Source organism: Syngnathus typhle, linkage group LG9, assembly GCF_033458585.1.
Source record: "Syngnathus typhle isolate RoL2023-S1 ecotype Sweden linkage group LG9, RoL_Styp_1.0, whole genome shotgun sequence".
NCBI classification, from domain to species: domain Eukaryota; kingdom Metazoa; phylum Chordata; class Actinopteri; order Syngnathiformes; family Syngnathidae; genus Syngnathus; species Syngnathus typhle.
Window position 1 is genome coordinate 2,053,087 of NC_083746.1, and position 27,487 is coordinate 2,080,573.

Here is a 27,487-nt window from a genome sequence, read left to right on the forward strand (position 1 = left end):
GGAGGGGCTTCAGGTGGAAGTGAAGCAAGTAAGATAGTGATGGAGCTTTTGAGGAGATGGCCCTTGGCACTTGTTAGAGAGCTGGTGAGAGAAGTATCTCCCCCTGCTGCTCAGACCGAACGAAGCCATGAAAGCGGCAAATAGGCATTTTTTATGCTAACATTACTATTTGGCAGATTGATGCCATTTCTGGACTGTCTCCGGCCAACAATCACATCCCCGCAGGTTTGGTATTCTCCGAGCTTGTGGAACTGTTGGAACGGGCCCTGGTTGGACTGCTTGCATTGGCAGCTAAATGACGTTTACGCGTGTTTATCGAGACAAATCGCAGAAAATAAAACAAAATGATGTGCTGGCTAAAATCAATTTATGCTGTCACATCACAGCCAAATATTTGCCGCATTGGATCCATTTGTGGAGTTGGACAGAATATTAGGCACGGCTATTGTGTCGGTTCTCTGACCTGATGTTTGTGGCCACTGGGATTCACGTTTATTACTTTGTTGTGATGAACGCACACACACACACACATCCAGATGTGTGGGAGTGCACGTGCAATGACACGATGCCAACGCTGTTGTTCTCCTTACTTGGCTTTGCTCCGACGCGCCATATGTTTTCATTTCATGTCATGACAGCGCACTTGACCCCCTGCGGCGGGTGGGGGTGCTCTGTCACACTTTGCAAACACTTTTCAAAATAGCAACACATGTGAGTTTGTTCAAGTGCGCAACGTCATAAAGACACTTACTGAGGTTTGTGATGACATCATCATTAGGTCAAATTAAATATATATTTTTTCCATTTCACTCATCAAAACTACACAATTTGAAATAAACATCCATTCTTTCTACATTACAGGTTAATGGACTTATTGTCGATAAAGTAAAAAAGAAAGAATGACTTAACGTATTTATTTGTAACTCAAACGTAGGCCTTGAGCCCAAACGTTCGTCCCCCCCAAGATCTGTCGGCTCAGTCCAACATGGGTCCTAGTGAAATGAAGAAGCCATGTTGTCTTTGCTTCAAAATATTAGGGAGCCCCTCCTCGCCCCCCTGCCTCCGACCCAAATCCCAAGATCAGCATGCGAAGCTTCCTCGATGCGACCTCTGAACTTTTTGTTTATTATCTGACATGAATTTGGTGGGAACAAGTCGAGACGTCTTAACCTTAGGTCGCCGTGCAGGTTTCACCTGGTGGTCCCGGCACCCCCTCCCAAGGTGGAATGCGGGCTTTAGACCTCTTGGCTCCTGACCTCTCGGATACGATACGGGACCGATGCTGAGAACGTGACGGCTGACTGACACGCACACGGAAGTAGACTAACAAACTTATCTCGCGTTGATTAGCTTTGGTGGCTCCACGTCTGGATCCTCCAGCTGAGAGCTTGAGAGCCCCGTCGAGCTTTCAATTTGGGTTCTTAATGGACCCGCCGCCAGTCTAAACACAGTGTTGAGATTAATATTACATTTGTGAAATAACAATAAATCAATTTTAAGTGGCTAGCATTTTAGCTTTATATCGCCCTCTGCCGTGGACTTAAAATTGACGTAAAACTGCCGTTGGGCTCGCTTTGCGGACGCCGCAGCTCACACGTCGCGTGACGGCTAATTACGCAAGCGCCCGAGTTCGACCAGTACTCACGTTTGTGAGAAAGTTGGGTCAAATTGATGCAACGTGCACAGAGATACAAATTCAAACCTGAGAAGGTTAAAATTATTTGTCCATTCTTTTCTCAACCATAGCGTGACATCACAACAACAACAGTCGGAGTAGTAGTAGTAGTAGTAGCACATGGCAGCACGTCAGCAGCATGTCAACTCTCTGCAGGCACACCGCACTAATCTGATTAGTTAGGTCACAGGGTGTGTGTGTGTGTGTGTGTGTTTGTGTGTGTGTGTGTAAGAGGACAGTGGCCAGGCTCAGACGTCTGCTTTTCTGTCTTGTGTCTCCTCCCTATCATGGCATGTCTGTCTGATTCTCCAGCAGGGTCTGAAACCAAAACATCTATTTTGTTCAGGCACTTGTGGGAGGCTTCCTAAGTAGCAGTAATGGTTTTCTTGGGAAGATGTTTTGGCCGTGCTTGCCTGGTTCTTGGGGGGGGGTACATTTTTGATACTACAACTTCCTCTAGTAATGGTGTCCTACCGATACTACTTCTGCGAATAGCACCAAGAATTTAGCATAATGTTTTTTCTTAAAGCAGGTTGTAAAATGTGTGTCTGACATCACCTTACGGACAGGATACGGAAAAGAAAGGAAAAGTCTGGAAAGTTATTATTGTTGTCATCTTCTGGCCAGCAGAAACAGTTCAAACTGCGCAGGCAGGCAGGCAGGCAACGCACGCGGCGTTTCCAACCACAACGCCGACACACCCTGGGCCCAGTCTGGCGCTCCGCTCTGGATCTTCCAGACGGACCAGACTGCTGCTGTCCAGAATAACATCAGGAAACAGACGGCTCGCCTCGAAAAGCCTCTGCAGCCGTTCTAACTTTAGCTGGACCGTCATTTAACATGCTGAGAACTGCTTGGAGTATTACAGTTAGCACTGTGGCTTGTTAGCAAAGGGTGCCAGAACACTAAAGGCGGAATATCGTCAACTTGAATACATATCAACTTCAGTGCCTTGTCCTCGACTCAACTTCTTTTGCCTTTTCGTGTTAAATGATTAAAAGTGCTAGTTCAACTACAGTGTTTTAATGACCTCAAAATAAACAAGAAACAACGAATACCAATAGCTTCGAATTAATACATCACATTGAATCCAATATTCTTTAAATATATGTATACAACACAGTAATACATTGATATGAATCTATCATTAAGGAAAAATGATTCATTTTTTATTTATTTGAATGTAATTATATGTTGAGTGACTAAAGTGAACAGTCGGGAGAATGATATTTTAGTGAAATAAATTACTTTTAAATGTAATTAATTTCATACTTGTAATTTGTTCTTTAAACGTCTTTATATTAAGACCTGATAGTCAAGCTTGCATTTCTATTTCCGGTCACTTCTTTGTTCGCAACTACTGGCCTATCAAAATAAAGCATACCATATAAAACGGCCCCGACAGTTACAATGTGCGGCGTTAATACATTTTATTTTGTTAACAAAACGGAAGTATCTAATTTAACACCATCTACCTTGATTGTCATTGGAGTCCTCGAGTCGAGAGGCGCTCAGACCAAATTGCGTCCGCTTGGAGTAAGCAGCTTCCCTCCGGGCTTGTCTCCTGGCGAACACCCACCGTCATGGATCATCCACGGACTTGCGTCCAGCTGTCTGCCGGATAAAACAAATTAATCGGACCGCCGTGTCATGGGAATACTGTTCGCACGGGGCGACCGGCCCGGTGGATCTGTTTTTTGATGGAAAGCATGTCACCGCAGCAGCAGCAGCAACAGCAGCAGCAGCAACAGGGCACCGCCACGGGTCGGAGCGACTCCGACTCTGTGGCCGGGAAAAAGGCGCCGCTCCCGGATAATAAAAAGGTAGCTAGACAAATCTTGGATTCACCAACTGTATAATGGTTTTGACCGTTTAGAATTTTTAAAAGCATGTTTGTGGCAAAAACCTTTTCTCTTTTGACAATTGCATCCTTTGCTGATTGCGCTTTTGTGTGGAATCTGGAACTTTTGTGTTTAAATGGAAAACAGAAACTAACCAACCAACAAATGTAAATTATATGGGAAAACTATAGAGTGTGTGTGCAAGACAAAACATTGCGGAGTCACACATGTCCCCTTTATCCTATCCTATTGTCACCTTTTTATGCTGAAATGTTGTTTTAATTGTAAAATTTCGCAATTCTATATTATTTTCCTGGGCCAATTTGTTAGTTCTGATTTTTTTGGGGACAAACATGTAACATTATAGTGCAAAAAAATATGTTATTTATAAATGTGATTATTCAGCACGGTCATCGTGATGCTTTATCAGAGACACACATAAATAAAAGCACAATAGATTGCTTAAATGACTGATGCATTAATCATGCTTAAAAAATTGCCCATGTTGATTACTTTTGGCTTAGTCACATCGACAAACGCACGCACAATATAGCGATGTCAACAAATTCTGCTAAACAGCGCTCCGTGCGGCCCTTGTTAGAACTGCAGTTTTAATCTTGAGTCGAAAAACGAGGCCCTAATTGATTTTTTAGTTAGAATTCCAACGCATTTGTACTGTTAAATTATGTATAAAAAATAATTATATTTTACTGTAAATAATGAAAAAAAAACCTGATTCATGTTGCACTTCTTCAGGGGGTGTCCAGAATAGTCGCGCCCGCCCTGACGAGCTTTTTGCAGTCGTTAATAGTTTGTGCTCGGGGTCACCGAAGACCTCGCGAATGTCGAGTTTCCACATGCCGACATTTATCTGCATTTTTGTCTCGATGACGGATGGGCTGCATGCTAGCATAAGTGGTAGCTGACAAGAGCTACACAAAAATAAATGCTGTGTTTTGACTGACATGAACTAAGAAGGTACTAATTTTTTAATGTTCATGATCATTGCGGCTGTTCTAAAGTCAGTCTCATATTTTGGTGACAGGAGGCAGCCAAAGTATTCAAACCATGTCCCGTGGTGACGCAATGCGACGAGGCGATGTGCCAACTTTGGACTTGTTCCTCTTGTTATGTCAGAAGTGTGCAGCATGCCGCTCGTCAGCCACTTGACAAATGTTACCGTTGTCTTCAGCAAGCACCACGTTCAAGACAAAATGTCTTTTGCCATCTTTCTCTGAACATGGACAACGGCGCCAGACTTTAAGCGAAGGGTGTTATTGGAATACGCAACAACAAAATGAAACATTACTCACAGGCGTATTTTCATAATCCTCTGGGAATAACTCAGATTATTCCTGCAGCTCACTGAGAAGCCCTGACCGTCTCCACGTTTATCCGTTCCTATCCTACACTTCCGTGAACATCAATTGTGCATGAAGGAATGTTGTAAACTTTGCACACGCTGATTGAAGTGAAGACTGAAGTGGTTCAATCCAATCAAGTCTATCAACAAAAATTGGGTTTCAATACTTTTTGTCCACAGACGACTTTTGCGTGCTACTTTCCATCCTGAGCTCAATTCCTCTTTTTTTCTTCTCCTCCGTTGTGGCCACTTCTCTTTTCCTTCCAGCCGCCACACTTCCCCTCAAAAGTCTCTCTTCTACCACCCACACACGCACGCACACACACACACACGGATGGATAAAAGTTGGCATCCTGGTGGTATTTCCTGTGAGGACCAAACTGATCGCACGTGTTTGTGTCTTCAATTTGTGCGTTTCTGTTTGTGCAGAAGATGAAGACTTTGGCTCAGAGAAGACAATCTGCTCCCTCATTGGTCATCAGCAAAGCCCTGACCAGGTCCAGAAGCACATCAAGGTATGCAAACACTAACACACATACAAATGCATTGGAGGACACGCCTAATGTATGTGCACAAATGTGCACAAATACTCACAAAAATTAATGACCAGCATGCACAAAAGTTCACACACACACATGCATGCCGCTTTAGCTGTGTTGTCGCACTACGACGTCATAGTTGTTACGCTGCCGAGACAGCTAGCATCCTGCGCTAACACTTGACGTGTGTTATGGTGCAACCGTTTTCTTATATTTATATTGACTCCCAGGACAAAACGTTCCGTGAGAGGGTTGACAACCAAAGTCGAACGCCCCGGGAGAAGGCGGGGGTCATGTGACCCATCCGTGGCTCCGTAGGGGGGGGGGGGTGATTGACATGTTTACGTGATACAAGACTCTTTGTGGCACACGTGTCCAAATCCCCTCAACTTCCTCCTGATAAGCGGAGCCAAACGCACCGGGGGGAACTTTAATTAGCCATGCCTGCACCAGCCCTGTTTCGTACTCTGCCAGCTTTGAGAGGGAGAAAGAAAGAAAGAAAGAGGAGGATCGGTGTGTGTGTGTGTGTGTATGCTTAATTTCTGTCTATAATGTGAAGGCATATTTCTGAGTCTGTGTGTGTTTGTAAAACAACCTGATCGCTCACACCTCAAGTTATATGATCACTTAACGAGCCTTTTGGGTTTGTTGTTATGCAAGCGAGCCTCGTGCTTTCATCCAATCACATAAGCTCATGCTGCCTCATTGGTCTTTCACCACTCGTAGGAAAGTACCGGAGTGTGCACATCTGTGTGTGTATGAGTTGTAACCTAGCGACGTGTTTTCCAAAAGGCAACACGACATTCTGACATCGTTAAAAGTGAAATTCAATCATACAGTGAGGTCACTTCCTGTCGGCCTGGCTTTCCCATCAGGAGCCCCCCAAATACACAGACCCCTGGATTTTAAGTTGGTGGCTGACATCACACAAACTCAATATCACACACACACGTGCATTTCATCTACGTTTTGGTAAGGCCATCATGCAGGATTATTTGGGCGCGTTTTTTAATGCCTGTAGCAGAAGAAAAAAGGGGAAGTTTCACCCGAGACACGGATGTGAGTCAAGCGGGTGGGAAGACGGGAGAAAGTGTGAGTTGGCAACTTTCTGTGGTCGCCGATCAATCAAGTGCTGTGAAGCAATTAGAAAGAAAAATGTATTAAGTCACATTTTGCCACCATGCTTGGCTCACACAAAAACATCACAAGTGAAATGTTTCACAAATATGTGATTCATTGAAGGCTAAAATAGTAACCGCAACGCACAGAGCAGAACTGATGAGAGCAGGTTGAGCGCACAGGCAAATTTTCAGTAGACCCCCAAATGTCATGATGCTAATGCGGCTTGAGGTGTGTCCGGGCACACGTTCGTGCGAGGCTCCGGCGTGCGTTTGTAAACACGGAGGAGATGCAGATAAGCTGACATTATTTGTCCAAACAGGAAAGGACGGAGCTCTCCGAGCACTTCCTGACTCGGTTGTCACGACAACCAACCGGCGGCGCGAAGACGAGACGCGTGATGGTGGTTGTTTGCTTTCAGGGAGAGCTGCCTGACTCCGGTGAGTCCAGAGTCCTGCGGTCTGGTCCAGAGCTTCCTGAGCGAGAGTCCGGGCCAAGCCTTCCTGGGCCACGTTCAAGTCCAGATGAAGGCGGGCCTGCAGACCCAAGACAGACATCTCTTCCTTTTCACTGACACGCTCGTCGTCACCAAGACCAAGTCAGTCCACATGACTTCATCGCTTGCCTCCATCCTACTTTCTTTCCACACCAGTTTTCTTCCCTCACTTGAGTCTCCCGCTGACCCTCCCTACCTCGCTACTCCCTCTTTACCTCCTCGAGTTCCCCGTTCACCTCCCACCCTTTTAACCCACTTACTTTCTTTCCCCCTCTTTTTGGCCGTGACGTCGTCTTTCCCCCCTTCTCTCCCTCTTGAACTCCTCTAACCTCGTCAACTCTTCGCTAGGCCTCCCTCTGCTAAACGTGTAATTATTTTTCGGCCAATTAAATCCATATGAAGCCCGGCGGCGATCAAAGCTCAGCGCGAGGGCTCCCCACCCAGAACAGTGCACCGAAATAGAAACTTAAAGAGCACGTCCATATTTAACACACACACATGCGTGCCTACACACACACACACACGCACACAGCGTGAGGACACAGCAGGACCTTTGTGGTCGGTTCCATCCGGAGCTGACCCCATGGCTATAATTGTCTTTATTACACAGTGGCTGGAGTGTACGCGGGCCAACTCGGAGGATTGTTTGACAAAATGGCCGCCGTGCATCGACGTGCACGGGCCGCAGTCGGAGCGTCCTCTGTAATCACGGCAGCAGCAAAAATGTTCACAAATAGCGCGCAATCATTCATTAGCGTTGCTCTCTTTTAAGGCTTCACACGTGCATCTGCTCCCACTGATTTCTCCATTTAAATGTTTGGATGTACCGTATTTTCCGCACTATAAGGCGCACCTAAAAACCTCCAATTTTCTCAAAAGCCGACAGTGCGCCTTATAATCCGGTGCGCCTTATATATGGACCAATATGGATTCGTGGATGAGGACTAGTTTATTAAAGTAAGCTTTACGTGTTTATTTTGTGTGTTTGAGCAACGTTGAGTTATTGATATATTGTTTTCACTATTTTGAGTGTTACTATATTGTGATTGGATTAATGCATGAGCAACGTTGAGTTATTTATTCTATGCGCCTTATAATCCGGTCCGCCTTATATATGAACAAAGTTTTAAAATGGGCCGTTCATTGAAGGTGCGCCTTACAACCCGGTGCGCCTTATAGTGCGGAAAATACGGTAAATATTTTTGGAAAGACAAAGGATAATGACGGCACGGTGGAGCATTGGTTAGCACGCTGCCTGGGTTTGATTCCAGCTCCCGATACGGGCGCTCTAAATTGTCCTCAGTTCGCCGATGTGATTGGCTGGTGCACCACAGAGGAAGAAAAGCACTTTGGATCATGGATGGATACAAGATAAGACGTTCTGACTTCCTCCCGCAGGTCTCCGTCTCACTTCAAGGTGAAGGCGAGAGTGCGCTCGTGCGAGATGTGGACGGCGGGCTGCGTGGACGAGGTGTGCGAGGGCAGCACCAGCCCGGAGAGAAGCTTTGTTCTGGGATGGCCCACCTGCAACAGCGTGGCCACCTTCAGGTACGCGCCAAATGGCTCTTTTGTTTCCGTTCCATAGCTTGAAGATAGAAACCTCAAAATTGATGGAACAGGCCCTGAAGGGCGGCGCGCCATTCCCAACAATCCTCAGCTAAACCGCAGCGCGACAGGCTAACATCAGGCGCACACACGTGTGTGTTTACACCATTTACACTCTGTGGCCTCATGGCAGCCGGCCGTGACGTAACATTCTCACATTCCGCCTCAGCGGGAATCGGCTCGTCGCTTCAGCGCAGCGTAACACGACGGCGTCTTTTGGGCAGACGCTCTCTCTCGTCGTCATTATTCGTCTCGATGGAATGCGAGTCATTTTTTTCCGTCTCTCGTCCGCAGCTCCGAGGAGCAGAAGGAGAAATGGCTGGCGCTCATCAAAAGGTAGAAAAAGATTTTTCTATTTACTTCTCATGTATGAAATGAGTCCAATTTTGGCGATCGGAGGATGGAATCTTTTTTTTTTTTTCTTCTAATTCTTTGACTTTCTTTGTCAGTCGTATCACCGAGGGAAAAGAGAAGGACGACCCCAAGACGGTCCCCCTCAAGATATTTGCCAAGGATATGGGAAACTGCGCTTATGTAAGATCGGTCTTCTGCTGATGATTCAAATAATTATGATGAGTACTTGGGGTGGGGATGTGAAAAAGCAACCATGTGTGCGTTTGTTTAGGCCAAGACGCTGGCGGTCAACAACACGGACAACACCAACGAGGTCATCAGCATGGCACTCGCGCAGTTCGGGATAGCTGTGAGTCCTGCTTTGTTCGAAACTTGAAATCCAAACCCCCAGACCATGACTTGAAACCTTAACCTTTGTTTGAAACCCTAAGCTTGGCTTGAGTTCCTGATCGAAACCCTAACCCTGTCTTGATGCCCAACCTTCAATCCTATAAACCAAAACATGTGTCTGAATTTTAAATCTCAGCACTGCCTCGAAAGCCTAAGCCTGTATTTTGTTTTGTAGGGTCACATGAAGGATCACCGCTTGTGGGTGAGCTCCAGTAAGGACGAGCCTCCGTACCCGCTGATAGGTGAGGACCACTGCGTACTAAATGCCTTATTTTCACTTTAAAGGTCCACGCTCCAACTCGCCCATCTGGAAGCACAGTCTGCCTTTGTTTGTTTTTTTCCATTTGTTCCTTTAAAGCTTTGATGTGGATTTCCAAAACACCCAGTTGTTAGGGGCGCGGCATTCATTTTTTTTTGCAAATCATTCCCCCGTCCAGGCCACGAGTTCCCATTCAGCATCAAGATGAGTCACGTTCGAGACGGCGGGAGCGCTAGCGGAGATGTGAGCGGTCCCTGCGATTGTCCCGAGGTTCAGCTCCTGGACCGATGTCTGCCTCCGGAAACCCAGTGTCACTTTATACTCAGACCCAGCAAAGTCACGCCCGGCACGGACGCCTTCGCAGGTCAGCGAGAAAAACACTGCAGCATCAATGGCGTTGCTTTGATCCAAGTTTGATTCACGCCGTGACTTCATCATCTCAACAGCGTTACCTCAATACCTACACGCAAACACTACGTCGTTACCTCGCTCCCTGCCGTTTTAGTCCGTAAAACGATAGTTTCAAAGAAACAACAACTCAAAGTCTTTGCAAAATATCGGAGAAAAGCAAACTGGTGAACTTGGAGGTTGACCGCGGCGATATCGCAACCTCCTCTGCGGGGGGGGACACCCGAGAGAGAAAGTGATGTGTGCGCAGTGTTGCCTCACCGCCAAAATGTTTTCACTCTAACCCGCCGAAAAAAAGCGAGTAAGAAAGAATGTGGGAAAAGGGAAAATGGAAACGTGAGCAAAGATAACACTCTTGAAGGTCAGCGAGCAGGCGGGAAAAAGCAACAGCCGACGGCGGGTAAGCGATAGGGCAGGAAACGGGAGAAAGACAAACAAGATGGACGCTGACGGCAGGGAAACAAAAAAAAAAAGTCCTGCCAGTATCAGTGAGAGAATAACAATTGATGATGTAATCACGTGAAAAACAGTTGAGCATTTTAATATTTAGAATTGAAATCTAATTTGAGTTTTACAGTAAGGTTTTAAATTCAAGCCCGGATCGGGGTTCCGGTTTCAAGCTAGGATTAGAGTTGTAAATTAAGGTCGTCCTGACATCAACTTCTTCCGCAGACGCTGCCCCGCCAAAGTCGTTCAAGCGTAAACGCTCTCTGATCAACTGGCCCTTCTGGAGGGGCTCCAGCAACCAGCTGGACGCCGCGCCCCCTCACAGTCCTACCTCGCCCGGACCCGTCCCGGGTCACCTCTTCGGGCGGCCGCTTGCCTCCGTCTGCTCGGCGGACAGTGGCCTGCCCAAACCAGTAATGGTGAGCGCGGTCCTGGCAACTAAACGGAAATGCTATCAACTAGCATTACAAACAGCTAGCATGCTTTGCGCCTCAAATAAAAATGCTGTTATTAGCTCAAAGCGCTAACCTCACACTCAGCTGACTCCGTGCTAACAATAGAAATAAAATGTCTTGGTTCAGGACATGCTGGTGTTCCTGTACGTAGAGGGTCCATATACCCGTGGCGTGTTTCGGCGTTCGGCGGCAGCCAAGGCGTGCCGGGAGCTGCGTGAACAACTGGACGCCGGGACGGACAATGGCGAGATTACAGGCCAGTCCGTGTTTGTCGTGGCCGGCGTCCTCAAGGTAAACAGCTTTCCTGAGGTGACGCTTATATAGTTCCCATTGAGCCTCACCAACTACCACCCTGAGAAATTGAAATAACTATCAAAACCATTAAATGTGTTTTTATATCGCAGGACTTCCTTCGCAGCATCCCCGGCAGCCTGCTTTGTTGTGACCTTTACGACCAGTGGACGGCGGCTATGGAGAGCGAGGGAAGCGACGACGTGACCGACAAAGTCTACAGGTAGCGATAAGTTAGCCACGAGCTAGTCCGTTTTTTTTTCTTTGATCCATAGAAATGACGTTGATCGGCTGTTTTGTAGATTACTGCGCCTGCTGCCCGCTGAGAATTTTCTGCTGCTGCGCCACGTGGTTGGCGTGCTGCACCGCATCCAAGGCTTGGCTCACGACAACCAGATGAATGCTTTCAACTTATCCGTCTGCATTGCTCCCAGTATGCTTTGGGCCTCCATGCCTGGAACCCCCGAGATGGAGGGGGAAGGCGCCAAGAGGGTAAGAGAAACTTCCAAGGTAGCAATCAAGAAAGCTACCGTAATTTTCGGACTATAAGTCGCGTTTTTTTTCATAGTTTGGGTGGGGGGCGACTTATATACATATATATTTTTTTTCACTTTTTTGGGCATTTTATGGCTGGTGCGATTTATACTCTGGTGCGATTTATAGTCAGAAAATTACGGTAAATGCAAAACTGACGTTGGCTGTGATACAGACGTCTGTTCTTCCATCCAGCAGATTGCTTATCAGATATTAGGTGTTGTATGCTAAAAGCTACGCTAACATTTAACTTTGGTTTAATCTTTGTTCCCCTGACAAGATAAACCACAAGGCTAATCTGATTAACATTTCAGGATGCTACAAGACAAAACACCTCAACATGGCTTCTTAAACTACTTGGACGTACAGAGATCTAACATTTGACGTATCGAGGGAATGCTAAGGCACTAAAGATAGAATGCAATGTCAACAAGTCTCTTACTACAGTATGTTATTATTATGGAATTACACTAGTTTGCTTTTCCAGTGTATGCGTGTGTGTGTGTGTGGACGGCCCTCCAAGAGATGGAAAAAAAATAAATAAATAGTGATATGTCAGCAAAAATAACCTCAGCAGCCACAAATACTCTGCTTTCGACATTTTCCCTCACGGGGTCCGAGACTGTAGCCAAGTCTTACTGAGGCGCACCTCCACAGAGTCCTGGCTCGTCGCCAAACTGGACGGGAGTCACGTGACCGCGCTATTATCAACTGCAAACTGCAAAGATGCTTGTGACGCTTGATCTTGTCAAAACGTCCTGTTAAAATAATTCATCCAAAGTACAAGGGGCACATTCTGACAGGTAAATGAGGTCATAGGTCACATGACGGGACTCAAGTGTCAGGGTTGGCGTTCGTCGATTGCTGCAGATTTGTAGCTGTTGCAAAGGACTAAAAAGAATTGGTTGTGATCGCATACAAGGATATTTTGGCTTCATCTTTTCAACAAAAATAAGCAGAAGGAAAGAGGAGGATTAAGAGTATGTCATGATGATAATATCCACTCCGCTCGGCAGTGGCAGCATATTGGAGCCACATTTGCAAAGAACACAGTGGACGTCATCCAAAACCACAGAATGTGGATTCCTGGATCTCGCTCCTTCTAATCTGAAACCAGGCGACCGGCTTTTGTCTTTTTTTTTTTTCTTCTTTGTAAAAACCGGACAAAATGGTGACATCAGAGAGCAGGCTGGCCGCAAACAGCATCCAGACGCACTAAGCCGCAACATCTGGAGCCAAACAAACAAAAAAAGTCACTCGCGTTTCCATGGCGTCAGCGAGGCTGACTTGCTTGTGTAAACACACGCGAAACTTGTTTTCTTTGTTCAGTCCTGTTTCACGAGTCTGAAAAAGCGCTGCCCCATTTTTGTTGGTTTTTGAATGAATTTATTCCGTTTTGGATGGAGGCTATAATAACAGAAAGAGTGAAGCACTGCGAATACTTTCCAGATGCACTAACTACTGCAACTATCATCCCATTTACGTCTGAAAAGGATTTGGTGAAATTAAAAACATGTCAACTGGTCAAAGTGAAGAAAATATGCAATTCCTGCCCAGATTCTCAGCCAAAATGATGAGGGGGGGGGGGGGGTTGTGTTTACGCGGTCGCCTTGGAATGAGCGCTGGCGTGGGTGTTGAAAAGGTGGAAATTGTCAGAATGAAAATATGCGAGGAAACGTTTGGACAGCTGCGCCGATATTGGCGGGGCAAAAAAAAAAAAAAGTTATTTAGGTCAGGAACTCCTCCAATAAACATGCCTCGTGAGCAAACACTCCACTAGTGTTGTCTGATGACTACGAGGTGTGTGTGGAGGAAGAAAACACTCTTTTGCGCACTCCTAACGGCAAAATTGCTGCATATATTTGACCTGGGTCAAAGAAATAGGCAACATGAAAAATCCAAGACAAATGTAGCGTATTTGCTAACGGCATAGCGCTGAATCTCGGCATAACAGAAGATCCACCACTTCCTCTGCCCGTAACACAAAATGGACATGCCGACTCAGCACTTTATCGCTCGGTCTCAAAACCCATCAAATTTGTTTTGGAAGGAACAACATTTTTTTAAAATGTGTCAATTTTAACATTAGTTCTCTCGCCTTAGGTGTGCGAACTGGTGCGCTTCCTCATCGAGAATTGCGCCGCCATGCTGGGCGATGATGTCACTTCCCTGTTTTCCGCATTCAGCCCAAAGGGCGGCGGCAGCGAGCACAGCTCCGGTGAGAGATCAATTGTGTTATGCTACGACGCAAATATGGAACATTCATTTACACATCACACGTGGCTGGTTCCAGATGCGTCGTCGTTCCAAATGAACGACTCGTCCTACGACAGCCTGGAGAACGAGCTGAACGACGAACCCGAGTCTCCGTGCCAGGACCAACTGCCTCTGCGCGACAAACCGGACAGCCGCAGCCGTGATTCGGTCCTCACGCTCAGCGACTGCGAACCGGACGCCGAGGCCCCCTCCGCCGACCTCCTCCTGCAGCTGCCTCCCCTGGCCAGGCCCCGCCGCTTCAGCCCCGCCACGCGCCAGCCTCGCGCCCGCCACGCCAACGGAGCATCCTCGCAGAGCGCCGGCCGGAGGCTGAGACGTAGCTCGGAGCCCGCCTTAGCCGTCCTCGCCGGGGGGCGCCAGCCGCTACGCAAGGCTAGCTATGATGCCGCCATGGAGGGAGAGGAGGAAGAGGAGGAGTTCCTGGAGAAGGAGCTAAACGGGCTCCACCTGAACTCGGAGCGCGACCAGAACGGCGGGCGGCGGAAGAACAAGCACGTGCCCCCGCCTCCGCTGCGTCTAGACGCCAGCTGCTCGAGCCTCTCCTCGCCGGCCACGTCCCCTACCGGTTCCTCGCTCAGCTCCTTAGACTCTGCTTTCTCACAGTACTCCACCGATTATGGCATCGTCCCGACAGGAGACGGCCCCCTCCGGTCTCCACGCTGCTCCCCGCCGCAGAAGGATGCCCGCCCCGGCCACGGCGCCCACCCCAATATGTGGCTGAAGAAGGACCGTCGCCTCTCTTTGAAGCAGCCTCTCAACGGACATGCCAGTGAGGAATCGCTGCCCACTGGGACCCAAACCGGGACACCCAACCGGCGGCCCAGCAGTCCTCCATCCTACCAGCAGGCGCTCTTTCAACTACAGTGCACCTCGCCCTTCTTCAAGGGGGCGGACAAGCCTCTAACGGTGCGGGAGCTCCGCCTCCTCCACAATACAGGAAGTGACGCCGGCCAGCCCCCGATGGGCGTTTTCTACGGACAAAGTGCCACCACTCTCATACTAAAACGCCAGAAGTCTCACTCTCTGACGCCGCCTGCCCAGAGCCGGACTCTGCCCCGCCGCCGGTCTGAGCCCTCTTGCCACCCCTCCAAAACCGCAACCCTGGACAGACCCCGGGCCCGCCTGAGGGTGTCGGACATTGAGCCCCTGTCGCCCTCCGCCGACCGTACCGTGCAGGACTACTTTTCGGCAAGCGGGGACGCGGCGGGCACTGCGCGGAGGAGCCAGGAGGTGGCGCTAGCCATCGCCCAGGCCAAGAAGGAGTGGCGGAGTCGGCAGTGTAGCGAGCCGAGATTGGACGATTTTGACCAACTCTTCTTTGCCGAAGAGTCGTACGTGTAACTACCAATTTTGTACATAGGCACTTTTTACCAGCTTTATATTACTCACTGTTGTCCAAATAGCATTTACGGTACCAGGGTGGGAGATTTCCTATATTTCTAGAAAGGTACACATGCACTTCCTGCTTAGCGCCAAAATAAGATGCGGTTTTGGTTTCGCTAAAATGAATGACATCACAAAAAGAGGCAAGAGACGCCCCTTTTGCATCCCGCCAAAATAAGAGCATTTATACTTGACATACTGACAAATTAAGAGCACGAAACACGGTTAAAACCTTTCAAAATGACAATTTGAGGTGCACTTGCTGGTGCCATTTGTGTGTGCATACTACAAAATAAGAGCATGCAGTTTCCAAATTGTGCTTTGAAATTGATCAGATTTATCCTCAGCACAGAAAAAGATGTCTAAGATTTTTTTTAGTGATTAAATCAAGCCGACAAATATGTATTTATTAGGAGAAATCAATGTCCCTGCTTCTGGGGGTTTTAATGTGCTAATTAGGGAATTTTCCATTATATTATCTTGTATAAAAAAAATGAATTCATTTTGTAATTGTATGATTAGTTCCCCCACATTGTAAAATTGTATTTATAATACAGAAATATATATGATAAATATAAGTATGATCTTTGCTATGTAATTAAATCAAATTGTATTTTTGTACATGTGCTGCTGCTGTTGCCATAGAAACTATATTTGCTACATATTTCTATTGTGTACAACATTTGAATAAAATGCTCTCTTCCAAGATTCCTTTTGATTTTAGCTCTACTGTTAGCTTTTGATAGAATGATGAAATCGAAAAATATTTGATAATGACAGCCCTAGTTTCAAGTCAGGGTTATCAGATCTTGTGCTGCAGTACGAAAAAAAAACAAAAACAAAAATGCAACAGGTGTAAGAGGCAGCTATGCCTTCAGGCGCATTCATAATGGCGCCGTTTATGACAGAAACAAAGTGTGCTTGCTGCTAGATATACAGCATCCCTGGCGACTGGCTGAATTCTTTACCATCTATTTCATTATGTTTTATCAAATCTAGCATAATTATTAAAAATGCATTGTAAAAGAAATCAAGGGACATTTCAGCGCCTTTTTTCCCGGCTAGGAAGCTGCCTCCTAAGTCTTTGGGCGGAGTCGCCGTCAATCATAATTCCAGCTCGTAGCTCTGCTGGTTTGTTATGTAAGGTCCACAAGAATGTCTGCGGACAAGACCCGGCAGCGTCTCCTAATTACGGCGCTCGGCACAGCAGCGGGGTTGTATTTGCGATTTAAATACGACCTATGACACCGAAGGGAAAACGAAGCAGATGGCAAATTGTTTGACTGACAGGCCTCTGTGGGGTCTGTGGGTTTTGATGACCTAGGACAGAAGCTCTCATGTTTTCTATCATTTCTGTGCAGTCTCTCCTCTTTCTTGCACACAATCAACAACATAGTAGGCAACTTTTGGCGCTAGTACCGATACCTGGTGTCGATACTCGTCCAAACGTTGAGGGTTTCACGTAAAGGTGTTATATTACGTCATTGGCGTTTTGATTCTGATTGGGTTTTTTTTTCTTTTAACAGTGGATACAAATGGTTGCAACACAGGCCACACCATTCTGTCAGTCAGTCAGTCAGACGATGAAGGAATGCGACCTCTGCCAAGGTAAACACTCAGCGTTAGCCACATATTGAACGTACACTTGAAAGACAAGTCGTGAATGGCAAAAAAAAAAGGATCAACTGTAACTCGGTGTTCTTATCTCACAAGACAGAGTACAAACTTGTATAATGGTCACACATTTGCCATGTAATAATCACTGTGGACACTGCATTAGGCACACCAGTATTTAACAAGCCACGATTGGGGTTGAAAGTCAAGTATGGGTTTGAAACTTTAAAGTTTACAAACAACATTGTCGGTTCGGGGTTTGGAACTCGGATCGGCTATTCGTCTCTCTGTGCGTAGTGACGTCATCCATCATGACAGGTCAAACAAAGCAATCGTCGACACACTAAAGTCAAGACGTATTCAAAATGAGTTCATAGCCAATTTCTGAGGCTAAATGAAGCGGATGGTGCTTTTCCAACGCTAAACCGTGGTGGTCTTTTACTGACACCGTGTGGACAAAGTTGGAAAGGTGGCGGAGGATTTGATGAGTCTGGGTTGCCTTGGCGACGACGTCGTGTCGAGAAAACAAAACGACCGCACGGCAGCAGTGTTTCACTATGTAAAGATGAAGCTGTCGCAAATGCAAAAGGTTGTATTTTGGCTGCAAATAAATACTTTAAATACTGTCACATCAATCTTGTATTTAGCCAGAAAAATATGATATTTTACAAGACAATGTATTGTCACTTTTTTGCCCACAAAAAGTCTACTTAAGGCTATAAAAGCTATATTGTACCTTATAAGGTTACATGTTGTTGTTATTGAACTTAAAAATGTTAATAGACAACTTTTAACCTTAAAGAAAAACTCATTGTAGAGTCTCAAATATTTAAATACCCCAATCTACCAACTTTTTCCTGCTCATAGTTGAACTTTCTTATGCAATATTGGGAAATAATATACAAGATGAGCTTGTTGCAGAAGGGAGGGGGGAGTGCAAGGGGAGCAGAGACAAGCGAGGCGAGAAGCGAGTGAGGCTGAGGGGGAGCCTGCTCACAGCTCACCACCACCACCACCACCACGCCTCGCTATCAACTTAGTCAGCCATATTGCTACGTACGTACATACGTGACTTTGTGACGAGTCTTACCCCGTGTCAGTGAGCTCCGTGTCCGGTCATCGCCGTCGAGCCAGCGGGCTATTTTTATCCTTGTGTGGATATATAAAGCGACGGCGCCCGGTTCAGGAGGAAGGAGGAGGCGCAGAGTGGACCGCTGGTAGCGGGGTGACAACACTCCATCGTAGGCATCCTTTACCTTGACGCGGCGCGGGCGTGCTGGTGAGTTCCAACCGGGGCTGATTGCTTTTGTCGACTTTGGATATCCGCCGCTTCTTCGGCGTTTTCCGGCACCGACTTGAATGTCATTTTGGAGGTGTGTGGAAAGCGGTAAGGTGTCACAGTCGCCGCCGAGGAGAGGTGCGTCATATAGCGGCCAGGCTAATTAGTTTACTCTCCTGTACACTGGGGACATCTCCGAGGAACCTTGAAGGACTTGAAGCGCCGACTCACGCTTTGAGATCCAATTTTAACGTGTGGCTCATTCAATGTTCATTGAAGTGGGCTTTAAGCAACTTTTTAGTCTACCTGGATGGCCGCAGTCCTTGTCTGGTGGTGGTAACAACCCTTCACAGGCATCACAGTGCGGTCGAGCTGGGACTTTATCCCCTTATCATCTTGGGACAATTCGTTTTCCGGCGCTGACTTTGCGCACATTTTGGAGACGAGTGGATACTAGGCAAGGTGTCGCCGAGGTGAGGTGCGTCATTATCGGTGAAGCTAATTGGTTACCCCCGCACTCAGGAGGCTTCTTCCGGGGCACGTTTAATGACTTGCAGCCGTGTTCAGGAGATGGTTCATGTCCGAGATATTATTAGAAGGCTCCTTTGGGGATGGTCACAAGTCATTTAAGCTGCTTTTGGGTCTGGGGACCTACCTGGCTATCAACTGGATTAGCCCGGCTACGTCTGTTGACGTTAATTCGACTGCCATTGACATGTTTGAAGCACATTAAGGTAGCCCGAATACATTTGTTCCAGTGAGTCATCTTCACTTCCCTTTTTTCAAAGCCACTCTGAATCACAAGCCATCATCCGCTATTTTGGCCCGTTTAGCACGTCACCGGCTGTCATTTAAACGCGGCAGTTAACTAGGCGGCGCCGCCGTTAACCAGACAAGATTTCTGTCTCCTCAAATCCAAGCGGTGAGTTTAAAGCACACCGATTGGCCAATTGAGCGCGGAAGGACATTGTGATTGGCTAGGTCGCTTGTCTGTTACGACCCTTCGGTGTCAAAGCGAAGCAGTGAGTTTTTTGATTGGCTGCTTTTTTTTTTTTTGGCCGGTCACGCCTCTTGTTCAGTCGCTTGGCAGTCTTTGAAATATGGAATTAGCACATTTTAAAGTAAAATTGCATAATTTTAATCAATTTTGATATTTCTAAATTTGTGTAATAATTTCCTGTCAGAGGTGACCTTTATTCAGGTACAGTTTTGACTGTTCTCTAAATTATAAACAATGTAAAGAGTAAACGGCAAGTTTTATTCATGTGAAAAATACGACTACAGTATTTAATTTTGCACACAATTGACAGTTTTTACTTTATTCCCTAAAATTACTTGCTTGCGAGAATGAAACCATAATCTTCTGGTGGGGGAGACAATTTTATGAATAGGAAGTTTCACAGATTGAAGTCACAATATAAAAAACATTGCCAACTTTGGCGCATTTTCAGCTGCATATCTGCTTAGCTACACAAGTCCCATTGTAAAGTTTTTTTTTTTTTTTAACATGAAGTCAAACACTTAACAAAAACAAGATTTCCAATACTAATCGAGTAAAGTGCTCTTCTCAGAAATATATTCATAAGCCAGTCGAGTCACACACCAGTTATTTTGTTCATCTGATGATTTATATGTATTGTATATTAACAAAAAGTACTAGAACACTAGACCAAAGTTGAAGCAGGAAGTGTCAGCGGAAATGAAAAGTGTTGAGACTCGACTCAACTGCCTCGTACACCGTTGCCACCACACAAGCAATTCTATAGCAAATATATATATAGAATATTCTTGAAATATAACATTTTTTTCTGTTCAAATAAATTACCGCATAATATATTTATTAGAAAGAAAAGAGAAGATTTAAAAATTTGGGATGATTATGTAAATCATAGCCTGACCTTTCTTCCCTGTAATGTTATATATATATATATTTTTTTTACATAGACACTCTGTGTTTCAATAAAGACATACACTAGCACACTGTGTTCCACCGTAGGTGTGTTGCCATAAAGCCCCGGACATTAAAATGATTAAATTGATGCGGAACAAAGCCGATTGGCAACATCGTTCCTGCCAAATGTGATTACAAAGCAAGTCAGTGGTACAAAATTACACAAGTCGAGTCTGTTTAGTGGACCGACTGGACTGATTTTTGTAAAAAGTGATGAAAATCCACATTTTAAATGTATAATAGAAACATTTTTTAATTACGAGTCAAATTATTCAAAGTATAATAAAACACAAAGATAGGTGATATTTCAATACTGTCGGCTGTAACACGACAGAGACGGCCGGCCGGCCGGCTCTGTAGTTTCCTGTTCTAGGCCACATTTACCTTCAGGACTTGTCCTAAAAGGAAGGTGTCAAATTGAAGTCACTCTCCTTTCTTCCTAAAGCCTGGATGGGATTATAAAACTGACAAGATCCATTTTGAATATGTAAATCCCTCTTGCAATAAAAATGTAGGAAAGTTTGAGAAGAAAGTGTGACCTACTTTAGCTGTACGACTCTTTGGTCAAGTTCCAAACTTTTTTTGTTCCATTATTGACGCCGTTGTGCGTTTTGTCGTTGGCAGGAAGACGAAGGACAACTTCTTTCTCTTTTTTTCAGAAGCAGAAGACAACCTGAGAGAGGATGAAGATGCCCAAGCCGGTGAGTTTCTCCACCGCGTAGTGCACAAACGAGGGTTCCGGCAAATCATGACAAGTTAAAATAGTCGAAAAATACATTTTTCTTTATTTATGTAATCAATAATTATTCACAGGAGTATGACGATATGCTCGAAATGATTTTTTTTTTTTACCACAAAGAGCGAGAAAGGCTGTGAAGGGAAAGCGAGTGAGAGAGGCACTTTTTTCTTTTTAAGTTCACCTGCCATATCCAATGGCGCCCTGAGGGAAAACTGCTAGTCTGGTTACATTATCCCCTGGTGACCCCTACGCAAACACACACGACCTTTTCACCGCCTGCTCTGTGCGCTTTGGCGTCTTGCAGCAGTCGCGCTTGTTCAAAACACGTCTCCGTCCTTAGCTTAGCTTTGTTAGCTGCATGTCAGGCCATTAATAGAACAGGAAAATTAATGACTTAACCACTTTTTGTATGTTTTATTGGCATTTTTTTAAATTTAAGTCATGTAATCATTTTTTCTTTTAGCCAAGTTTTTGCACTTAAATCCTTTGTGCGTGTTCACTTGAATTTAATGACCATCATCTGGTCCCCCTCTTATCTTAATCTCATGTTTCATTTATTATAAAGCCTGCGAGCGTCACACAATGCAACGCTTCACACACACACACCACACACACACCACACGCACCAAGAGCAACTTGATCATTTCCTCTTGCTTACGTGATGCGGCCGACAGAGCTGATGTAATGCAGCGGCATTTGCTTGCAAGGTGTGTTAATACAGCTCATGCAAAAAAAAAATTGTGTTAAAAACTACAAAAGGAAACACAAACGTGGCAATAATACTGTAATAGTACTTTTCGGTGAATAAAAAGCAAACATAAGGTACTTTTTAAAAGGTGTACTTTACATTAGCAAAAACATGAGGGGGAAAAAAAAATCACTTGACAAAGTAGACTTCATGTAAAATGACAAGAAATAAAGATTCAAATTTTCATTTAAAAAATACCCTGAAGTCGAATGCATAACGACGTGAGCGTGCGTGCGTGCGTGCGTGCGAGGATGAGGTGAATAAGTTTCCCGCTGCTGCCCTTGCAAGCCTGTTAACCAGCTTAGCTTTTAATTATGGCTGTCTGAGTCTGGACACGGACACACACAAACAATGTCGCCAGGCGGTCCCGCTGCACTTAACACCAAACGCACGCCTTGGCCGACATTGTTACGAGGCAAGAAGGCACAAGAGAAAGCACAAAATGCAGACTTCAATTTTCCTCAGTGGCCTCCATTGTGTTGCCACAATCTGGAGGTGGTCAACCCCGAAAGGCAACGTGGTTAATCCGGCCTGACCGCCTGCTTGGCAGCGTCTGTCCGCTGACATCTTGCACTGTGATCCAGATTAGCCGCCACGGGGCATTCAAAGAAGTGATGCACTGGAGATACTCAAAATGGCTTGGCGCTTAGCTCACTGACCCGTTGAGGCAGCAAACTAGCCGGGCCTGTCTTAATAGCGCCTTCTGGTGAAGCAATATTACAAATTTATGGTGTTGGTGCAAGAGAAAGGAGTTGGGGCCCGAATTCATTCAATAGTTCCTCCCCGAGTAGCCAACAACGCTTCACGTATGCCTTGTTTGCATATCGTGGAAACCTTATCAACAAGCTGCAGCCTTGCACACAAAATAACCTCAAAGGCAGCACATGGCCCCGTTCTCCTACTCTCACCCTCAACGCACACACACCTGTGCCAAACCCGTTTGTGTATTAGGACTTTTTATGATGTCATCTTTGTCCTGCAGACGAACGTCCGCGTTACCACCATGGATGCTGAGTTGGAGTTTGCCATCCAGCCCAATACAACAGGCAAGCAGCTCTTTGACCAGGTGAGCACGCACACACACACACACACACACACACAGAAAAATGTGTCAATACAAGATCATCGAATTCATTTGACTTGCATGTGGACAACATGCAAATTCCACCAGGAAGCCCAGAATTAAAATTGAATATATAAAATTCTGGACCCTTTCTTGTAATATTACATACAGTACAGAATAAAAAAAAAAAATATCCCCCCCACCCACACACACACACACAAAAACCCCCCAATCTTTCCTTCTGAGTCATCTTTTGTTGTTCCATCAAAGCAAGAGCGACACTGGCAATGTGTGCCAGTAGGTGCTTGGGTCGCTTTTGGTTCTATTACGAGACTGACAAAGATCTCTTTGTGCCTGTATATTGGTGTGTGTGCACTCACACACGAGGCAAAGGGCGGCTTTCAGCATTGTTCCGGGCCCTGAAAGGTTTCAGTGATGTAGAGGAAGGAAAACAAATGAAACGGGAGGCTTTCGATTTTTTTTTTTTTTATGGGTTCTGCTTTTCACCAGCCACGTCACACACCCGTGCCGGTGACAATGCATGTCATCTTAAATCAGTCATTAGCTGATCTTGTCCCCTGTTGGATAATCAAATTCTGCAGGATAAAAATACACCACGTGACGTGATTCGGAGGTGCCGAGCTATACGACAGTGTTGGTGGAAAATGTCCTTCAATCTCCATTTTGTAATCTCTCGGCCCCTGTCGAATTAGGGCATCAGATTGTCAGCTTCAGAGTGACTCGGAATTGATCATCTATGCAGGTACTGTTGCTGCAAAAGCTGTTGTAGAGATACGTAACCCCGTCAGCAAGCCAAAACAATCCAACTTGGTGACAGATTAATTTGACTAACCTGGAAGAAGCTCACTCCAATCGCTTTGGAAGTGTCCTTGACTGATGAGTTGGAAAATCTCTGATCCATAATTACTAATACATCTTGGTGCCCCTGTGAATTCAAGATTCTCAAATCTCCTACTAAATTTAAGATTGGGGAAACTAAAAATAAAACAAAACACCCACTTGTTGTCCAGGTGGTGAAGACTGTTGGCCTGAGGGAGGTTTGGTTCTTCGGCCTTCAGTACATCGACAGCAAAGGCTACGTCACATGGCTGAAGCTCAACAAAAAGGTGAGCGACATGGAAGATTCCCTTGAAGGCAACCTGAACGCATCGTTGTGTCATTTGGGATTTTTTGGTTTTCCTACCCAGGTTACGCAGCAGGACGTGAAAAAGGAGAACCCTCTGCAATTCAAGTTTAGGGCAAAGTTCTTTCCAGAGGACGTCTCGGAAGAGCTCATCCAAGAGATCACGCAGAGGCTCTTCTTCCTTCAGGTACCTCCTTGTACCGGTCTAAACGTGCTGTCGGCAGTTAGAATATCATGCTAAAGAAACTCGCATAAAATTGAAATGCTTCCTGTGCTTATTCTTTCAAATGTACACGTCAAGCAATCTAGTTATCTAGTGGTCAACCGCCGAATTACACCCAAATCAAACACCGAGCGACACGCTGTAAAATCCGTGTCGTATTTTCATTTTGCTCCACACAGGTGAAGGAAGCCGTCTTAAACGACGAGAACTACTGCCCCCCCGAGACCGCCGTGCTCTTGGCCTCCTACGCCGTCCAGGCCAAGTACGGCGACCACAACAAGGACGTGCACAAGTCTGGCTACCTGGCGGCCGACCGCCTGCTGCCACAAAGGTACAAACGCGCAATGAGAGCCGGCCGGCCGCCCTTTTGTCATCACGGTGACGCCTTGTCTCGTTCTGGCTGGCAGAGTTCTGGAGCAACACAAGCTGACAAAGGAGCAGTGGGAGGACAGAATACAGACCTGGCACGAGGAACACCGAAGCATGCTCAGGTGGCTGCTACCTGCCGTTCAATATTTCATCAATAAATACATTGGAGGTGTTAAATACGACATGCGTACGCAGGGAGGACGCCATGATGGAGTACCTGAAGATCGCTCAGGACCTGGAGATGTACGGCGTCAACTACTTTGAGATCAAGAACAAGAAGGGCACTGAGCTGTGGCTTGGCGTCGACGCCCTCGGGCTCAACATCTACGAGCACGAAGACAAGTAAGATCAAATGAGTGCAAATCAGAGAACTACTGATTTGCGGATCTTATGACATCAGTCGGCTTTCAATTTTTAAAATGCACAAAATGGGTCATGTTGACCTCCACCGTTGCGTTTTAATCCCTTCTGACAAGAATGGCATTGATATGGCTACATTGCCCCCTTGTGGTGACAATGGAAGGTGACGATTGACTGGGCATTTTTTGTCGAGTCTAATCCTAACTTGCGATATTTTCATCAGGTTGTCGCCCAAGATCGGCTTCCCGTGGAGCGAGATCCGAAACATCTCCTTCAATGACAAGAAGTTTGTCATCAAGCCCATTGACAAGAAAGCGCCGGTAAATAAATACCTTACTTTTCAAATGTTCTGAATATGATTTTTTTCCCGGGGAAACCTCTAACTTTGCGCACTGCAGGACTTTGTGTTCTACGCGCCTCGCCTGCGCATCAACAAGCGCATCCTGGCGCTGTGCATGGGCAACCACGAGCTCTACATGCGGCGCAGGAAGCCCGACACCATTGAGGTGCAGCAGATGAAGGCTCAGGCCCGGGAGGAAAAACATCACAAGCAGATGGAGAGGTACAGCAATGTTGCGCCAGCCTTCCCGTCTACTCGCTTCTTGATGTCGTGTCCTCGATCCATCCCCAGAGCGCAGCTGGAGAATGAGAAGAAGAAGCGCGAGCACGCCGAGAAGGAGAAGCAGCGCATGGAGCGCGAGAAGGACGAGCTGATGGAGCGCCTGCGCAACATCGAGGAGCAGACGCAGCGTGCGCAGAAAGAACTGGAGGAGCAGACCCGCAAAGCCCTGGAGCTGGAACAGGAGAGGAAGCGGGCCAAGGAAGAAGCCCAGCGTCTGGACCAGGAGCGGAGGGCCGCCGAGGAAGCCAAAGCCGCCCTCGCGCAGCAGGCGGCCGACCAGATGACGACCCAGGAACAACTGGTACTCTCTCGCCATTCGTACTTCTTACTCATACTTTACTGGTGACGAGAACGTGCTGTGATTGACAGGCTGCCGAATTAGCCGAGTTCACCGCCAAAATCTCGCTCTTGGAAGAAGCCAAGAGGAAAAAGGAGGAAGACGCCACTGAATGGCAGCACAAAGTACAACTTGACAACACTAACATCTTTACTTCAAAGGTCCCATGTAAAAAAATAGTTGTTTTATTGGGTTAGTAAAGGTCATTTAGGCCGTTGGTTTGCATAAAAACAGTGAGGGAGTGGATTTCGATGGCATGGGACCTTCAACGTTTAAAAATGTTTAAAAAAAAAAAAAACAGCCACGCTTCCTCTCGCTCAGGCCATGGCGGCGCAGGATGATTTGGAGAAGACGCGAGAGGAGCTGCGAATGGCCATGACGTCGCCCACTACGGCGCCGCCCGAGCACGACGAGCACGACGAGAGCAACGAAGAGGCCAGCGCCGAGCTCTTGAGCTACGGAATCAGCAGCCAGCGCAGCGAAGAGGACAGAGTTACCGAGGCGCACAAGAACCAGCGTGTCAAGAACCAGCTGCAGGTCAGGTCACCGCGTAGAGCTACAAAATAAGAGGGGGGAGATTTCACCTCAATTAAAAACATTTCAATGCGACTGTTCTATTTCTTGGTCAGGCGCTGAGCTCTGAGCTAGCGGAGGCTCGTGACGACACCAAGAACACGGCCAACGACGTCCTTCATGCCGAGAATGTGCGAGCAGGCCGCGACAAGTACAAGACGCTGCGGCAGATCCGACAGGGCAACACCAAGCAGCGTGTCGACGAGTTCGAGTCCATGTGAGGAGGGCGCCGCACAACAAAACCTCAAACAGGGACTCTCGCTTGCGCATCGCCAAAAATCCGCCAATCCAATTTTTACCGGCCAACAAAAAATGGCCGACCTGCGCGGATGACTCTAGCTTTCAATGTCGCTCGCTCACTTTGATTTCCAACATTTTCTTTCTGGCTAGCATTCTTTGAAACCATTCTGTGTCCTGTGTAGGGTCCTCATGCATTTTACTTTGATTCCTGTTCATGTGGCTCATCAGCTGACCCAGTAAACACGCAAACCAAACTCAAGCGTCTTGAGCCTTTTTGTGACCCTGACATGACATGAAAAAAGTCCATTTGCAGCGGTACAAAATGGCTTACTTTTTTCCCCTACTTGTCATAGTTTTACATCTGCACTTTCACCAAGTTCAGTCACTTTAAGTTGGCGTTCGGCCTCTTCGGTCATTAAAGGTAAATTGGATTTCCAATGAAGCCCGCAAGTACACACACTTTTAAAAAAATTAATAATAATAGTGGTGATCAAAACATACCCCAATCGAGGGTTGGCCAGCCAGCCAGCATTGATGAGTCTCTCCAGGTGTGTGTCGACGCCGGTATTGGGCTTGCCTCTGTGGCTGATGCCGCTCCAATCTTCAGCAACCCCAAACGTTTGCCCTCCTCACATCCACAATTGTGAACGCCGCGAACAATTGTGAGCGAAAACACCGGTACTTTCAAGGGATCGACTCATTCAAAAAGTATTGGCTTCCTGTCAGCCAAAGTTCACCACGGGTTCAATATGCTTTTTCCCCCAGTACAATGCACGTGAGTCCCTCTAG

General features: G+C 46.5%; 3 protein-coding genes and 1 long non-coding RNA gene across 11 annotated transcripts in view; 2 read left to right on the forward strand and 2 right to left on the reverse strand.

Annotated features, from left to right (window-relative positions):
• Nucleotides 1-3,290, reverse strand: part of rnf17 (ring finger protein 17) — a 25,302-nt gene extending 22,012 nt beyond the window's left edge. For both annotated transcript variants that reach the window (XM_061287826.1, XM_061287825.1), the window contains exon 1: nt 3,151-3,290. The gene's annotated coding sequence lies outside the window, so the exon portion shown is untranslated. The remainder of the gene's footprint in view (nt 1-3,150) is intronic.
• The window catches only part of arhgap20 (Rho GTPase activating protein 20), an 18,328-nt gene extending 2,186 nt beyond the window's left edge, over nt 1-16,142 (forward strand). Inside the window, exons 1-15 of one of the 2 annotated variants that reach the window (XM_061287835.1) lie at nt 3,363-3,498; nt 5,309-5,394; nt 6,959-7,135; nt 8,432-8,581; nt 8,933-8,974; nt 9,088-9,172; nt 9,264-9,341; nt 9,558-9,624; nt 9,820-10,005; nt 10,722-10,915; nt 11,078-11,242; nt 11,356-11,465; nt 11,545-11,734; nt 13,880-13,994; nt 14,070-16,142. In XM_061287835.1, the coding sequence (XP_061143819.1) occupies nt 3,376-3,498; nt 5,309-5,394; nt 6,959-7,135; nt 8,432-8,581; nt 8,933-8,974; nt 9,088-9,172; nt 9,264-9,341; nt 9,558-9,624; nt 9,820-10,005; nt 10,722-10,915; nt 11,078-11,242; nt 11,356-11,465; nt 11,545-11,734; nt 13,880-13,994; nt 14,070-15,394 (3,093 nt within the window). In that variant the 5' untranslated portion in view covers nt 3,363-3,375 and the 3' untranslated portion in view covers nt 15,395-16,142. Of the gene's footprint in view, nt 1-3,362; nt 3,499-5,308; nt 5,395-6,958; nt 7,136-8,431; nt 8,582-8,932; nt 8,975-9,087; nt 9,173-9,263; nt 9,342-9,557; nt 9,625-9,819; nt 10,006-10,721; nt 10,916-11,077; nt 11,243-11,355; nt 11,466-11,544; nt 11,735-13,879; nt 13,995-14,069 lie in introns of those variants that run through there. The other variant, XM_061287836.1, reaches the window with a different exon arrangement.
• A 1,847-nt stretch (nt 16,143-17,989) lies between these two features.
• On the forward strand, nt 17,990-26,952 carry LOC133159781 (radixin). 4 transcript variants are annotated; one of them, XM_061287136.1, is made up of 14 exons: nt 17,990-18,106; nt 20,905-20,981; nt 22,750-22,833; nt 23,862-23,957; nt 24,039-24,161; nt 24,377-24,528; nt 24,605-24,688; nt 24,762-24,908; nt 25,150-25,246; nt 25,325-25,488; nt 25,558-25,849; nt 25,918-26,010; nt 26,207-26,422; nt 26,515-26,952. In XM_061287136.1, the coding sequence occupies exons 2-14, from the start codon at nt 20,964-20,966 to the stop codon at nt 26,677-26,679; spliced, it is 1,731 nt and encodes a 576-aa protein (XP_061143120.1). In that variant the 5' UTR covers nt 17,990-18,106; nt 20,905-20,963; the 3' UTR covers nt 26,680-26,952. The 4 variants fall into 4 exon arrangements, with proteins under 4 accessions (XP_061143120.1, XP_061143118.1, XP_061143119.1 ...); XM_061287134.1 differs by having other exon boundaries at nt 17,993-18,329; XM_061287135.1 differs by having other exon boundaries at nt 17,994-18,329; nt 20,940-20,981.
• On the reverse strand, nt 19,616-27,456 carry LOC133159782 (uncharacterized). 3 transcript variants are annotated; one of them, XR_009715748.1, is made up of 5 exons: nt 27,200-27,456; nt 23,851-23,990; nt 23,684-23,776; nt 20,824-23,611; nt 19,616-20,726 (listed from the first exon to the last, which is right to left on the reverse strand). It is a non-coding gene; the product is annotated as an uncharacterized LOC133159782 (long non-coding RNA). The 3 variants fall into 3 exon arrangements; XR_009715746.1 differs by lacking the exons at nt 23,684-23,776; nt 23,851-23,990 and having other exon boundaries at nt 20,824-20,953; XR_009715747.1 differs by lacking the exons at nt 23,684-23,776; nt 23,851-23,990 and having other exon boundaries at nt 19,616-20,744; nt 20,824-20,953.
• Nucleotides 27,457-27,487: the final 31 nt, after the last annotated feature.

What these genes read in the sequence shown, in the direction of transcription:
- LOC133159781 (XM_061287136.1), top strand. An exon ending in AGAGGCTCTTCTTCCTTCAG is followed by an intron (nt 24,162 to 24,376) that starts GTACCTCCTTGT and finishes TGCTCCACACAG; the next exon opens with GTGAAGGAAGCCGTCTTAAA. An exon ending in CCACTGAATGGCAGCACAAA is followed by an intron (nt 26,011 to 26,206) that starts GTACAACTTGAC and finishes CCTCTCGCTCAG; the next exon opens with GCCATGGCGGCGCAGGATGA.